Consider the following 15,253-nt stretch of genomic DNA (forward strand, 5'->3'; position numbering starts at 1 on the left):
GAAACCCATGCAGTGAAACTGCTGCCACACAGTTTTTGTGCTCATGCTAACGCCAGAGGATGTTGTAACTTTATGCAGAGTGCCACTTTGTGGATGAGTTACTGTTGTACCTAAACACTTCCAATAAGCAAAGTTCATGTCCGTAAATATGTCCCTTATTTACGACACATACTTCATTTGGTATATCAGATGCCCTTCCTGACACCCAAGGGATTTGCTTCTCCTCTCAGGGTTGAACTGGGGACCTTTGACTTGTTAGGTGAAGAAGTGTAAACCACTAGGGCCACATGCTCCTAAACACCTCCACCTTGCAGTAATGCCATTTACAGTTGCTTGTGGAATATGTACAGGAGTATCGTATAAAAAGAAAAACGTGTGAATATTTTGAAACAATAGAAATGATTAAATAAAGACATTGTTTACGTATCAAGGGTGAAAGATTTATTGAACTTAATATTGATCTTGAAAATGAGGACATAACTGTTGATTGGGGGAATAACTAGAAATTGTCCAGTGATCAATTACATGCATGTTTGAGTCAGGTCCTACATTATCGGTAAGCACAGAGCTTTACTGTTGTCCCACAAACACAAAAATAGTCCTCAAATATTCATTAAACTCTGCTTCATTAAAAGATTCATCCATTGTGATTAGCGTTCGTCTGAATCCTTTGGTCTGGACACCTTCAAAAAGACAAGACATACTTCTCCAAAACTTAACATCAGCTCAATCTTTTATGTGTAAACTCTACGACATTCATTCAAACAGCAGTAAAATTACAAGTCGCGTAAACTTGCTTTTCTTACTAATCTTTGCAGAAGCTGATAAAATCAACTACCTTTCGTCTAATCAAAAGGATTTGTAATATAATAAAAGGCACATAAGCAGGAGCTGGCAAGCTAAATTAATGAAAATGTCACCATTTTCACATTCAAAGCATACAGCCCGGGATAAAATCTGTGGTTCTTCTCATTAAAAATAAGAAAAAGAGATGCACTGTAGTGAGACAATAAATAAACATGAAATCACTGCTGAGAGAAAACAATCACAATCTGTTCAACTTCACATCCACAAATAGAGGGAAAAGTCAAATTTCACTACAATCAAAACACAAATAAAATAACTATTTTTTCACAATTTTAAAGTAATTCTGAAATATATTTTGGACTTTGCTTTGTGCTGGTTCACCTACCTACACTAAAATAAAATTAAAAATAACATGGTTTTTTTTTCGTGCTTATTTATATCACCTAAAAACAACAAAGCTATGTCTAGGTCACTGTCACGCATGCCACTTCAAATCTATGCGTGAGAAAAAAAAAAAAAAAAAAAAAAAATATATATATATATATATATATATATATATATATATATATATATATATATATATATATATATATATATATATATATTTTGTTGCCAATTTCATTTTGGCAAATTAACAGATTAAGTAAATGAAACTATTTCAGCTCACTAATATCTCTAATTGTACTCCCCATATGGAAAAGAAATAGTAAAAACTTACATGATTTACTCATGAAAGTGGCCACTTTCTCATTACTTTCATATATTGTTTTAGTAAGTATCCAAAACATACAAGTTTCATTATATAATTTTTCAAGGGATCTTATATCTGTTTTCACTCTTGTATGCTTTTCATACAAGTTTCACACAAGACAGATACAAACTTTATAAGATTTATATATATCTTTTCCATATGGGTCAGATTGTGGGATACTGAGTAAGAGTAGCGGTGTTAGCAGTCTCCATGGATACACTACCAAACAAACAAACAAACAAAAAAAAAACCTGTCCTAACCCCCCCCCCCCAAAAATGCCTATTTAAAATAAATCTAATTGGAAACAGAAAATTAAAAAAAAGACGGTTCTCATATGTTTGAGAAAAGTGCTAAAGTGATTTAGCAATGTTCAACTTAACTATGGCTATTGCTTTTTTTTTTTCTTGAGCAGCACAAACTGGTTCCTGGTTGTTCCACACGTCTGCCGTCGGCCAAGAGGATGGAAAAGTTCTTCAAATCTAGAAATCAGGCCCTCTCAGGCAGTCCTCTGTGTGTGTTTGGCCAAATAAAGCGCTGCTGACAGAAAACTGGTCCGACCTGATCTGATTGTTATCACTGAAAGGACCGCGATCTCATCCTCTGGGATTGGACAGTCACACCCGAGCAGGGATAAATGCTATCTGCAAAAACATTCTAGTATTTTTTTAACCTGCTTGGAGTAGAGATTAGTCAGGCTCCCATACAAGATAAAATGACATAAATAACCCCCCCCCCCCTTTTTTTTCTATTCACAACTTATATAACGGTATATAAGTTGTGCTGATGGTTATTTGCAAATACCATCTTCTGTGATCTGTGTGATCAATTTAAACTGACATTATAATGAACTGTAACATGCACTACACGTGTGTAAATCACTAAACAGCAGAGGAAATTCACACGACACATTACTGAAGGACTTTGCTTTAGGAGGCATGACTCGACAGAGGTAGGTAACAACGACTAAGTCCAAGATGACAAATACAAGTCTAGCTTATAATTACAGACTCAGAGAGACATGTTTATGAGAGGCACAACCACTCTGTGCCAGAAGCTACTGCTATTACAGCTCCGAAGGCAAGAAATGTCCTATAAAACCACCACTGGTTTCCTCTCTGCAGCCGTTTTTTTAAGCCGTGGCAGCAAACTTCCACAGGGCTTCTCGCTCAAACTCCTCCATCTCCTCCTCCAGGGAGTCGTCGTCCTTCTTCCCGTCGCCCTCTAAAACATCCACCATGTCTTCCAAAATGTCTGCCACGTCCTCAGCAAAGTCGCTGAAACGAATCCTGTCGTGGATGAACACGCCGTCCTCAAAGTAGTCTGCGGTCAGCCTCCTGAACCTATCCTTGCTCTCTGATGATGACCTTTCAAGCTTGCTCAGGTAGCCCTCCAGAAGTTCCTCAAACTCTGACAGCTCCACTGGATAGAGCCCCTCCTTGCTGGCACAGTCCTCCACGGAAGTACAGCCCAGCTGGGGACGGACATTGCGTTGGAGCTTTTGCTCCTGGTCTCTCCAGAAATCGTTGTTGTGGTGCTGATGAGGATGGCGGGGCTGCTGATGGTGATGTTGGTGCTGGTGGTTTTTAGCAGACCGGCTGTGCCACGGTTTCTCCTTCCTCCTCTCCTCTCTGTCCATTCTCCTCTCACCCTTCTTGCTCTCCCACTCGTCCTGGTGTTTCCTCCAAGCCTCTTTATGAGAGTTTTGCTTTTGAGGCTTCCAGTCTTTCTCATTCTTCTCCTCTTTGTCTCTCCACCCTTCCTCTTTGCTGTCTTTCCACTGTTTTTCTCCTCTTTGCTCCCTCTCATCTTTATGCCTCCAGTCTTCCTCCTTCTTGTCTTTCCACTCTTTTTTTCCTCGTCCCCCCCTCTCGTCTTTGTGCCTCCATTCGCCCTCCTTATCTTTCCACTCTTTTTCCACCTTTCTCTGCTTCTTCTCTTCTTTATCCCTCCATTCTCCCTCGTTGTTGTGCTTCCACCCTTTCTCTCCTCCCCTCTCCTCTTTCTTGTAGTGGTCCCGCTCATTGTGTTTGCCTTTGTTCCCTTTCCATTTGGACTCCTGGGGCTTCTTCTTCCCCCACATCTCAACTTCTTTGGAGAGTTTCCTTTGGATCTCCTCCAAGTGATCCCTGACCTGTTTTCTCTTGCCTCCATCTTTTTTCATTGCGTCCAGCCTTTTCTTGCTCTCCTCCAAAAGAACCTTCTGCCGATGGAGTTCTTCCTTCAGCCTTCCTCCCTGCTTTGCGTCCCTCCCCCTCTCTGGTCCAGGTGTTTTCTGGTTACTTTGACCATCTTTGTCTTCAGGCTGTGGGGCCGAACTAGATGCAGCTGGAAGTATTTCCTGATCAGCTGTGAAGGATTTAATATATCAAACTTAAAATGACCTTGGTCGTTACCAGCGTGTCTCTATGCATGCAGGATACGTTCAATAAGTATAAACTTAAAGGGCGATGTAGTCGCCACATTATACCTGCGAGCTGGCTGAGTTCAGTCACTCTGGCTCTGAGAGTCTCGAGCTCTTTCTTCAGCTCTGGCAGAGATGACAGCTCCTCCTTCAGCTTTGCATTTTCTTTTTCCAGATCTGCTTCACCCTTTTTATCGCCACTTGCTGCTAACGCCTTCAGTGCTGAGTCAAGTTCTTCTTTCTTAGACTGAAAAATATGGTCAAATAGTGACAGTTTATAACGTGGACAAAGCTGTAGGTAAATTAAGGTGCTGCGCAAGTTGTTTAACAATTAAAAACATTCATTGAAACATCATAAAACCAATTAAAACTAAATAATTAGCATCAGTGTGACTCCATACTGACCTGAAGTTGTGCCTCTAGCTGAATGATTTGTTGGTTTTCCTGTGTCAGTTTATCCAATAGCTCTTTCATATCCTGTGGATCACTGCTAAGCCCGTCCTGGATTTAAAATCATTGGCACATGAATAGAACACATATTTTTTTAAAATGTCTATTTCTTTATGTTTGTTTTTAAAATTTTCATATCACATGATCATGTGAAGTAGGAATCTGTGGAAACAGACCTGGCTTTGTTCTGCGTCACTCAGATCGGAGGCATCAAAGTCACCTGTCAGACAGGAAAACAACGTTTTAGAACGAGTCCTTCCACAGGCACTTTCACTGACACACAACTGCCATGCTGCCTTTCAAGATGCTCAAGTGAACTTTATGAGCTCAGGCCACTCACTGCACGCCACACCAACTGTTTTTCTTTTCCATTTCATTAATAAATTTTGCCTTCAACACAGTGTGACTGCATTAGACACCTTCCCATTTAATTTAAACCCCAGAAAACATTCAGTGAGTCCTTCAAAAATATTATAAGGAGCGTTAAAATTCAGAATGCATGTTATTTGCCTTTTTCTGCTGCTGCAGCATCAACTGTCAGCCCAGATAAGTGCTTGGGCAAGCTATTGAGCATTAGCCAGTGAGCGCAGAAGCTTACACTGCTGCCTTATCTTTAGCTCTGGACCTACCATTATCCAGGTCACTGTGGAAGCCTGTTGACATAGTAGAGCTTAGTCAACAAGATCTGAAAGCAGACATCTAACTATTGCTGACAACAGCAAATAAAGGTGCTTATGTAACTTGTAAATACTGTCATTGTCAAACAGAAACTGTGAAATGATGGAAATTTATGGCAATATTTACTCTAAACTCTTAATGCTGCCTAACACTGCCAAACTCTGATGCTGCGTAGGAAGATCACAGTTTATTTTCTGACATTTTAACATACAGTGCTGTGCTAAAGTCTTGAGCCAACCCCTCTTTTCTTTATGTTTTGATGGGACACAAACATATACCAAAACACTGCATATGAGACAAAAACAGAGCTTGTACAATTCCAAAAAGTCTGAAAGTTGTTTTTTGAAGATTCATGTAAAGAAATGGGAAAAAAATTATCTGCTTTTTGCATCAGGCTGCTCATAAAAACCGTTGTTTTCTTTTCGGTTGTGTGCAGACAAAACACTGGTTCGTCCGTTTATGCTTGAATGATTCATAGGCCAGAGGACTCTGAAAATAGTCAGGAAAACCTGAGAACTATTGCTCAAAAGCACTTTAAAGCAAAGTTTAAAGATACAGTGTGGCTCAAGATTTTTGCACAGTTCTATAAATATTATAATTTATGGTATTAAAGCATTCACTCTTACTGTTAATGTGCAGCATACAAATTGTAGCCACAATACTGCACTAAATCAAACAATAAAAGCAGAACCAACCTTAGTTATGAGAGGAACTGACCTGAGAGAAAGAGGGAACCTAGAAATAGCAAGACCAGAGCACCCACAATGCATTTGTTCAAGGAGAACCATGGCTTTTCCTCCTTCTTCTCAGCCAGCTTGAATTCTACTTCCTCTTCCTCATCCTCCTCGTCTGATGTTCTTGGTCTCTGTGCCTCAAAGGTGGGCACATTTCTCCGCCGCAGCCCATCATCAAAGCTGCCAGCGTCACCCGAGTCATACCTAATGGAAGGCTCTAAGAAAGGAAAAATGTAAGAAGGAAATAAGAAGAAATTCTAAGCATGAGAAAGAAATGGCAAGACAGCAAAGATCTGTCACGTTTTCTGTTGTATTTTTGTGACAGATGATGATAATGTGCCTAAACCTAAACCACATGTATTCAACTGTGGGCTGGAGTTACTTCAACAAATCATCTCAACATCTGTGGCATTTTTGTCAGAAGTGAATAATTATGTGCTGGCGACTTCCTCACGCAGAATACCAGACTCTAAGTGAGCAAATGAGCTGCAAAACACAACAGCGTGTAAACAGCATGTGAAAAGTGTCTGACAAAAAAAGCGACTGCTGGTTCTCAGAATGGATGACATTTTCTCACTAAATTACAACAACAGTAATTTCATGCATGGGGGTTTCATCATTTTCTCAGCGGGGTGTGGGCTCTCCTGTCATACTGATAAATCGCTTTCCAGCTGCTAGCGAGACATAGATAAGAAACATGTTAACAAATTCTCTCATTTTTCTGCTTTTATCAACTTGTTCCTATTATAAAGCACCACTTACTTTCCTCAAAAGCTGCAGAGGCAGCTTGGAAAACCTGCTAAGAGCCTCAGAGCCTGGGACCCAGATGCAAATATTTAAAGGCAGGATGCTCGCTGTATGTCACTTTACAAATAAGATCAGCTGTAATATTGTTACACACAGGTACAACGTTGACTTAAAATGTCATCTTATCTTGGGATTGAGAATAAAAAAGGGTTACTGTGTCAAAATCAAGCTTTAAGACATCCATTATTAAAAGACATTTTACAGTTGTTTGGGTTTAAGATTAACTGACAACAAAGAAAGGGAGGTTCACATACTGAACTGTGCAAAAGTCCTGATTTAATAGACATAAAACAGAAAATTTTGCACTAACAAGACAATTCCTAAAGAGCTATTAGCTGAAAACTTATAAGCATAGTGTGCAGTGTATCCTTAAAAGAAACTAAAAGTGGATGAGGGGAGGACAAATGAAGAAAAAAAAAGTATCTACAGTAGAGGAAGAAACAGATAAAGCCCTGACACAGGACCTCAGTTGATCCATCTACTGTTCACTAAAGTCTCAACAGAAGTAGTCTTAGCGGAAGGATGGCTGTCAAGAAACCATTCTTAATGAAGAAAAAAGAGAAAAGCCAGAATTATGCCAAATTACACAAGACCTGGACTGAAAAATCACTGGCAACAGTTCTTTTGTAGTGATGAATCCACATTTCTATTTCAAATTGTCACCAATATGTACAGAGGAGGTTAGGAGAGAGGTGCAACAGTGAGTGTCTATTCAAGTCAATTTAATTTTATTTATACAGCGCCAACTCACAACTACAGTTGCCTTGAGACTCTACAATAATACATACAGAGAAAAACCCAACAGTCATATGACCCCCTATGAGCAAGCACTTTGGCGACAGTGGGAAGGAAAAGCTCCCTTTTAACAGGAAGAAACTTCGACAGAACCAGGCTCAGGGAGGGGCGGGGCCATCTGCCGCGACCGGTTGGGTGAGAGAAGGAAGACAGGATAAAAGACATGCTGTGGAAGAGAGACAGAAAGCCACCATATTTTACAGATGGCTGTAAAACATGGTGGAGGCTTTGTGATGGGGCCTCATTTTGGCCAGTAGTGTTGGTAATCTTGTAAAATCGGATGAAATTCTGAACACAGTAAAGATTTTAATTCACCTGCAGTATTCATCTGGAAAATGTCTAATTTGAAACAACTTAATTTTAATCATGACAATTATCTCAAACACGCTACCAGTGAAGTAAACGCATACCTGGATAGAAAAACACAGTGAAACACTATCAGCCATGGATTGGCCTCCCCAGAGCCCGGACCTCACCATTAATGAAGCAGTGTGGGAGAACAGAACAAAAGGCAGCCTACATCCAAAGAAGAGCTTTGAATGTCCTTGCGGAGATACTATTCCTGAAGACCACTTAAAGAAGAACGCTTGCCAAAGAGAGGCTATGGTGAAGATGGTGGTCATACCATATACTGACCTTTAGCCTCGTTAGCATGTTGTATTTTCATTTAATGTTAGTGCATATTTTGAAAATCACTGCACTTATTTCTTATTTTTCTAGTAGAATATAAAGAAATGAAGACTTTTGCACAGTAATGTATATTTCTCACTGCACACAGAAAGAGGAGACAGACGTTCACAAGACTCCAACAACAAATTTTTGCCCTGACTTCAGCCTCTGGTGTACATTTCCCACAGTGGATAAGAAGACCGGTTCCCCAGAAATGAGAAACTTGTGTTGTTTAATTACATTTTCTTATTGCGCTAGTTTTCTTTTTTCTGTTACATCTCTAATTTTATTAATCTTTTGTCCTGCTTGTTGAAAAAAAGATATCTCAACTCTCATCTAAAAGAAGATTTTAAATTTAAGTTTTAGAAAATAAATTTTGCAGGACTCAAAGAATACATCATAGCAGGATCTTCCACACTCTTTGATTTAATTCTTAAAATGAGGTTGCGTGCTTGAAGCTATTTGCATACCATGGCTTTACTGTGGATTTCCAATAACACTGTTTTTGCCATCACTAATAATCTCATGTGAAGATTATTTTGAAAGAATCTATTTCTACTGAGAAAAAAAAAAAAAAAAATCAAAGAAAAGTAGAATACACAGCCGTGTGTGCCTGGCTGGATTTGGGAATACTGTGCGAGTGCCTTTACATTTACTGAAACGCTTATGTAGGATAATCAAATACCTTCTTCATCGTCTCTCTCATCTTGTCTCACTGGCTCCGATGGCTTTGCAGGCTCATTTTTAACAGCCGCCTCCTCATCTGCCTCAGCTGAACCAACAGTCTCTGGTGCAGGACTTTCATCAGTAGGATGTTCTGTCACCAGGCTCTCGGGGACTGGGCTTTGTGACTCTGTGCTGTCTGGAACAAAGCTGATATCAGCTTCAACATGAGACAGGGGATCCGTGGCTGTAAGGGTCTCGGTGGGGATGTTAACCTCGGGTTCAGCACTGAAGACTTGACTCTCCCCAGGAGGACTCGCAGGAATCAGTCCAACATCAACAGGCTTCTGGAGCTCATGCTCTGCAGAGATGGGGATCTCAATAATCAGAGGTGCAGAGCAGGACTCCTCGGACTCGAATGGGGGGACTTCAACAGTTGGAATATCCAGTGGAGCCCCCATGTCAATGTTGGTGACAAATGGCATGGCACCTAGGTGCTCATTGTCACTGGGAGAACTGGTTACAATGTCATGGATAACTGGAGGCTGACTCTCCAAATACGGATCTGGTGGGTCAAGAAGGCTGGGTGGGAGAGGGCTCATACGGGATGGACTAGAAGGGACAGGACCCTCACTGGACTCTGGAGAGGTCTCTTGACACACCTGATGACAAGGACAAAAGTGTAACTGACATTTTAATTAACCTTCAAATAACAGAGTGGTGGTTAAACTGTTAAATACTTCAGTGTTGACTGTTCCTGCACAAGATATTTTAAACACGTCTACTAATGAGATGTTTGTTTAGAAATGTCATGAATGAATGAAAAAACACCCTGACTACGAGGACTTCATTTGTTGCTCAAAGTGTTAACGAGTAACACTCACGTGCAAGAATCGAGAAAGTAATTCTCTGTGTACAATTTATTAAACTTTTTATTGCATAACAATGATCACTAATATAACTTGCTGGCTGTTATTTTCTATTTTATTTTTTGATAAAGTGCAGCGACTTTTACGTGTTATTGAGGTTATTTCCCTGCATACAGTATCGTTTACAGTATTTCTCTTTCATTAAGTGATGCTGCCCAGGATTACTTTGACAATTTTAATAACCCTTTAATTGATATTGAATGAGCATGACAGTAAGACTGAAGCAGTTGTAACTTTTTTTTAAGTTTACTTAAAGACAACACAATGTCTACTGTTATGTTTTCTCCTTTCAGTGTCTTGATGCAGGCAGGGATGCAAAGTCATTATTAAAGGTCATTTTTCTGTGAGAATTTTGAGATTACAAACTGTACTCCCCAAGGTTGTGCTATTAGTCCTATTATGTTTAACAGAATGATACATTAAATTGTATAAATGTTGGTAGAAATAGTGAGCAATAGTTTTATGTTGATGAAGAGAGATGAATCATTACTCGTATTCTATTTACAGGTTTTAAAATCAAAATGTTAAATTTTTATTTATTCATTTTTCAGGCATCTGTAAAGTTCAGAAAAGAGCTTCAAGGGTTACTCCTTACAGGCTTTTAAGGGGGTAAACATTTAAGATAGAAAGGTGGTCATATGACTGTGGTTTTAAAATATGAGTGATGAAGTCATGCTATGTGTTCTTTACCAGGAAGAGAAGGTTAGATAATGCAGCTTAAGTTTTAATGTCATACTGTACAAAGTAATCACTTCTAGATGTCTTCGGGCCTTCTTAATACATTAAACTCCTACTAATGTGCTGCTGGTGCAAGTTGATGAACGTTCATTTACATGTAAGTCTATCAAAGCTGTCAGCTGCATATTGGGTAGATGCTGTGTGATTGTTGAGAGCATTCAAAGCAACAGAAAGGTTGAGGAGTTAAGCTGTTGTTTATATAGAGTATGGGCCAAATTCTGTGTGTGGACTTATATTTGCCCATGGATATTTTGGTGCCCACTATAGACTGAAGTGAAAGAGAAAATTCACTGGTAGAAATATGAATAACACTGGATGTTTATTTTTATTTTTACGGTGTAAACAGGAATTATTATAACCATCTGTTCCTTCAATTTGTTGTGCTAATCAGATTTGTAGTGAAAGGATATTACCGGTAACGCCAGTAGTTACTACTGGATTTCGGGTGGCAGTGTATGTGTATGAATTAGGTGCAGTCATATGAAAAAGACTACAGACAGACTAACTGTACTTACAGCAGAAACAGGTGCTACAGTTGTAGACCTGCTATATCAGAAGACCTGATTTATGAGTTATTGAGACTGTGTACCAGCAGTCCTTGGTAGTTTAAAGTCAAAAGAAACAATCAGAGGTAAATATTTGAAGGAAATACTTACAAAAATAGTCAGAATACATGGAGTAGGCATGAGTGTAAAGTCCTGCTGGACTTATGCTCATGTTAGCGTGGAGGGCAATGGGAACGCAGACAAAATTGCAAAGTAAGAGTTGAAATTAGAGGCTAACATAATGAAAAGCTCTATTTGGAAATAGGGAGGCATAGCTTAAGCTTTTTTTTAAATATAATTCAGAGATCTTGCATAAAGCTTTATGAGACGAAGCTCTATTTCTCTTAAACGGTGGATCGGAAGATGAGATACAGATAAAAAGATTTGAAAAATTCCTAAGGTTTAAGCTTGAAACCTGTTAGGTGAAATGTGACCATGTTATGAGAAGAAAGGCATGATATTTATTTATAGAGAGCTTGGGGTTTTAAATCATAGATCACTTCCAAAGACCTCCTCACACAAACAACTTGAATCCAGGAAGCGCTCCTACTTAAAATATTTTTGCAGATGTGTCCCCCCCCCTTAAATCTATCCTGATGTGCAAAAATACCCTGAGGTTACACACTGTGGTAAAGTAGGTGGAGCTGCACCTTCTGAGCAGCTATGAAACTCAGAAAAGAAGATGATATTCTGGCTCTCAGCTATGATCTGTCAAGCAGCAATACATTTGGCACAGTTGGTAAGTCTAAATATGATGTGATTGAATTTTTGTCTTCTTAATGAACTCCTGCGTAGTTACTAACCTGGTGGCCTTCTTCAGATAGTACAGTTTCTATGGGGATACCAACGGGTTTGAACTCCACAGCAGCTCCTGAAATAACACCGACACAATGCAAAAACAAAGATGTAGAACCCAAGAAAAGGTCAAAGCTTTAGACACCAGGCAGATATGTTGACTTGTCAGTACCTGCCACCTCCTCTGAGAGACTGGGGACATCCCCCAGGCTCTCTGTGCCATCATCCACGGGCCCGACATTCTCAATGGCAGCTTCCTGTTGAGTGAGAAGACCTAATGAGAACCAGCTGGTAAAAATTTACACCTGTAGCCATAACCTTGACATTTAGAGTAGCATTCACACTAACCAATGATTACAACTGGCACTGCTTACCAATTAATTATGGAGTCAGATTTTCCTGTAATGATCTTGAAATATTTGATAACAAAAGCTACAAATCACAGTCAAACTACTGTCTGATGAGCTTTTACACATTCTCCAACCCAAACTGACAAAATAATATCCATGCAGCTGTCATTGGTTTTTCTATCCTAACAAACGAGGCTGGGTAAAATATTAGTAACACCTCTCAGCGTAACACAAGGTTTTCCTAAAACCACAGCAGCCTTACTACAGGCCAAGTCATGCTTGCATACTGAGCTAATACACACACAAAAAAACAACTGTGAAGTTGAGTACTGTATGGGATACAAGTTGTTGATATAAAAGCTGAATTAAAAGCCAGTTATATATAGTTCTAGAAACAATTAAACAGTAATGACTTCAATAAAAAAAATACATTTTACATTCAGTACTTCTGTTTTGCCACCTCTTACCTGCTGTTAAACCTCAGTGTGGTCACTGTGAGTGGGAAGCCCGTTTTTGATATTTAATGATTAACAGAAATTTGTGATTGAAACCACTGCAGCTTTTCTTTCATGACTCAAAAACCCTGATGCTGGATATCACACCGACTGACTGCAGTTGCCTCTCTGCCACTGAGAATGACAACGGTTCACAGCGAAGTGCAAGCACATGTGTGTCACTAAATCTGAGGTGCAACATATCAGAAAGACTCAGTTCAGTGTGACTACAATATTATCTTAGTTGGCACAGTGTATACTGGGATATTTGCTTGCTATAAATACCTTGTGCTGGTCAGATAGCCAAGTGGCATAGAAAGCTATTCCAGAGGGGTACATTACTGGATAAAGTATGAGAACTGCTAGAATAGTATAAATAAAGCATAGACAAAAGGCCAAAGTGAAATAAATCCTATTTTCATCTGAACTGTGCACATTATCTGCCTGATGAGGCACAATTTGGCGCTCTGCAAACATTCACCAGGATGTTTCCCACTTTAAGCAGCTCTGGGCTGCAGGTTAGGACAAGACAAATTATAAATGAACCAGTATTCATGGAGCAGGATAATAATCATGGTGCTCCAAATGATACCCAGACTTTCCTTAGCTATGCTCATCTCGTCTTACCTCCGGGGAGAGGAGGGTCCAGCTGTTGGTGGAGGAGCCTGTGCTGCCTGTGCTGTTGCTGCTGTCAGACATCGCCCCCGTCAGGCTTAACTTGGCACAGCACACGGGACAGATTGAGCTTTAAAAATCCTGCATATGACGACAAAAACAACGTGTCTTCAGCGAGCACGCCTAATGCACACATGTGAGCCTCATTATCAACATGCAATAACCCGACTACAACGTGTTCAGGTGCATAAGGCGCAGTTGAGAACATTAAAAAATATGCATAAAACTCGATGAGCCGTGTGTGATTTTATGCAGCATCCGCATGCAATTTTTTTTTTAAACTACGGTAAAAGAGGCCAGAATCGCGCAGTTGTGGCACAGTTAAAACCTTGCAAACGGAAACGGGATAAAGAGCAGATTGTCGCTGATTCAAGTTATGTAACGGAGGCATCCATAATACACCGCTGCGCAGTGAAACAAAGGCTTCAGTCAGTGCAGAAAACAAGAATCTCCTGACTGCATTCATCGCTACTGCTATTTCCAGCCAGCCATTCATTCAAATCCATTCATCCAGTCAATCTGTGCAGCAGTTAAATGCCCAAAAATGGTCAAGCCCCCCCCCCAAACTGTACGGGTACTTCATTGATCCAAGCATGCAAATAAAGGTCAATACTCACTTATCGGCAACGCTAGCGCGCGCTAAGGTTCTGATTTGCTCTTATAAGAGGTAAATGCTGGGCGGCTGTGGTTGTTGTAGCAACCAAATTCAAGGTTCACTCATGATGGTAAACAAAGGATGGTTGGCTGAATTTCCCACTCCCACTCTTCCGCGTTCTCACTCAGGCCCAGCTGTTAAGCAGGCTGCCCCCGACACGAGCTCGGCTCCATCACCGCAAACGCGAACAAGACGTTTATTTACCCCGCGTGCTCACACTTGAGTCGCTCGGCGTTTTCCACTTCAAAGGGCTTTGCTTTTGTTTTGTTTAGCACGAGCACAGCTCCTCTCCTCTGAACTTGGGAACTTCGGGAATTCCAAGTAGCGTCACGTCGACCAACGTGTCTCACATCCAATGGGATTTCACCAAAGCCGCGGGAGCACCCGCCCCCGAATCATGGCTGGACCAATCGGATAAAAGTGTCGCGTCAGGAAAGCGACGTGCATCCCAGCTTGATTGACGCACGCAGGTGAAAGTGGCAGGTGATGGTCCCGGCTCTTTCTCCTTGGTTTATAATAATACAAGTTCATGTGTGATCCCACAAGATACACACACATATACAGGAGCCACCAGTCGCTCACTGACACGTCTGCTGAACTATATTTGTACGGGACTTGCCAGAGTGGACAACCCCTTTCCCACTATTGCTCCAATGTGGGCATTCATTTCATCATCTGACCCCTTCTCCTCTAAAATTAGTAATTTAAGTGTTTTCTCTGGATAAGCACTTTCCTTCTTACACCTCTGTACTCCTAAATCAAACAACAACAATCACATAACTACATAACTGATTGTTGGGGAGAAATACATATATATATATATATATATATATATATATATATATATATATATATATATATATATATATATGTATGTGTGTGTGTGTGTAGTATGTTTACTCTGGTGGTCTATCCCCAGAGGTAAATGTACACATACAGTGGTGTAAAAAGGTATTTGCCCTCCTTCCTTCTTTTTTTTGTCACACCTACTTGTTTCAGATCATCAAAAATATATATATATCAGAGAAAAAAAACACTAGTAAATACAAAATGCTGTTTTTAAGGGGTGATTTCAAATATTAAGGCGAAAAGTTATCCAAACCTACCTGGCCCTGTGTGATAAAGGAATTGCATTAATAACCCGTTATTAGGTTTAGGGAGCAATTCTTTCTTTCACATAGGGCTAGGTTTGGATAGTTTTTTCCCCTTAATATCTGAAGTCATCATTTAAATGCTGCATTTTTTATTTGCTCATGTTATCTTTGTCTAATATTACAATTTAAACATGTAAGTGTGACAAATAAGAGGGAAAAGTC

At 40.0% G+C, this 15,253-nt stretch overlaps 1 protein-coding gene across 3 annotated transcripts; it reads right to left on the reverse strand.

Moving 5' to 3' along the window:
* Positions 1 to 1,392: 1,392 nt before the first annotated feature.
* Positions 1,393 to 14,276, reverse strand: pbxip1a (pre-B-cell leukemia homeobox interacting protein 1a). Of its 3 annotated transcripts, none has more exons than XM_082521433.1 (10): positions 14,155 to 14,276; positions 13,235 to 13,363; positions 11,936 to 12,020; positions 11,772 to 11,839; positions 8,779 to 9,418; positions 5,806 to 6,039; positions 4,587 to 4,630; positions 4,366 to 4,461; positions 4,027 to 4,207; positions 1,393 to 3,905 (listed from the first exon to the last, which is right to left on the reverse strand). In XM_082521433.1, exons 2-10 carry the CDS (start codon positions 13,304 to 13,306, stop codon positions 2,689 to 2,691), a joined length of 2,637 nt encoding a protein of 878 aa, XP_082377559.1. In that variant the 5' UTR covers positions 13,307 to 13,363; positions 14,155 to 14,276; the 3' UTR covers positions 1,393 to 2,688. The 3 variants fall into 3 exon arrangements, with proteins under 3 accessions (XP_082377559.1, XP_082377557.1, XP_082377558.1); XM_082521431.1 differs by having other exon boundaries at positions 14,142 to 14,275; XM_082521432.1 differs by having other exon boundaries at positions 13,900 to 14,275.
* Between the last annotated feature and the right edge of the window lie 977 nt (positions 14,277 to 15,253).

Source organism: Aulonocara stuartgranti (assembly GCF_965226115.1).
Source record: "Aulonocara stuartgranti genome assembly, chromosome: 22".
Lineage (NCBI taxonomy): Eukaryota > Metazoa > Chordata > Actinopteri > Cichliformes > Cichlidae > Aulonocara > Aulonocara stuartgranti.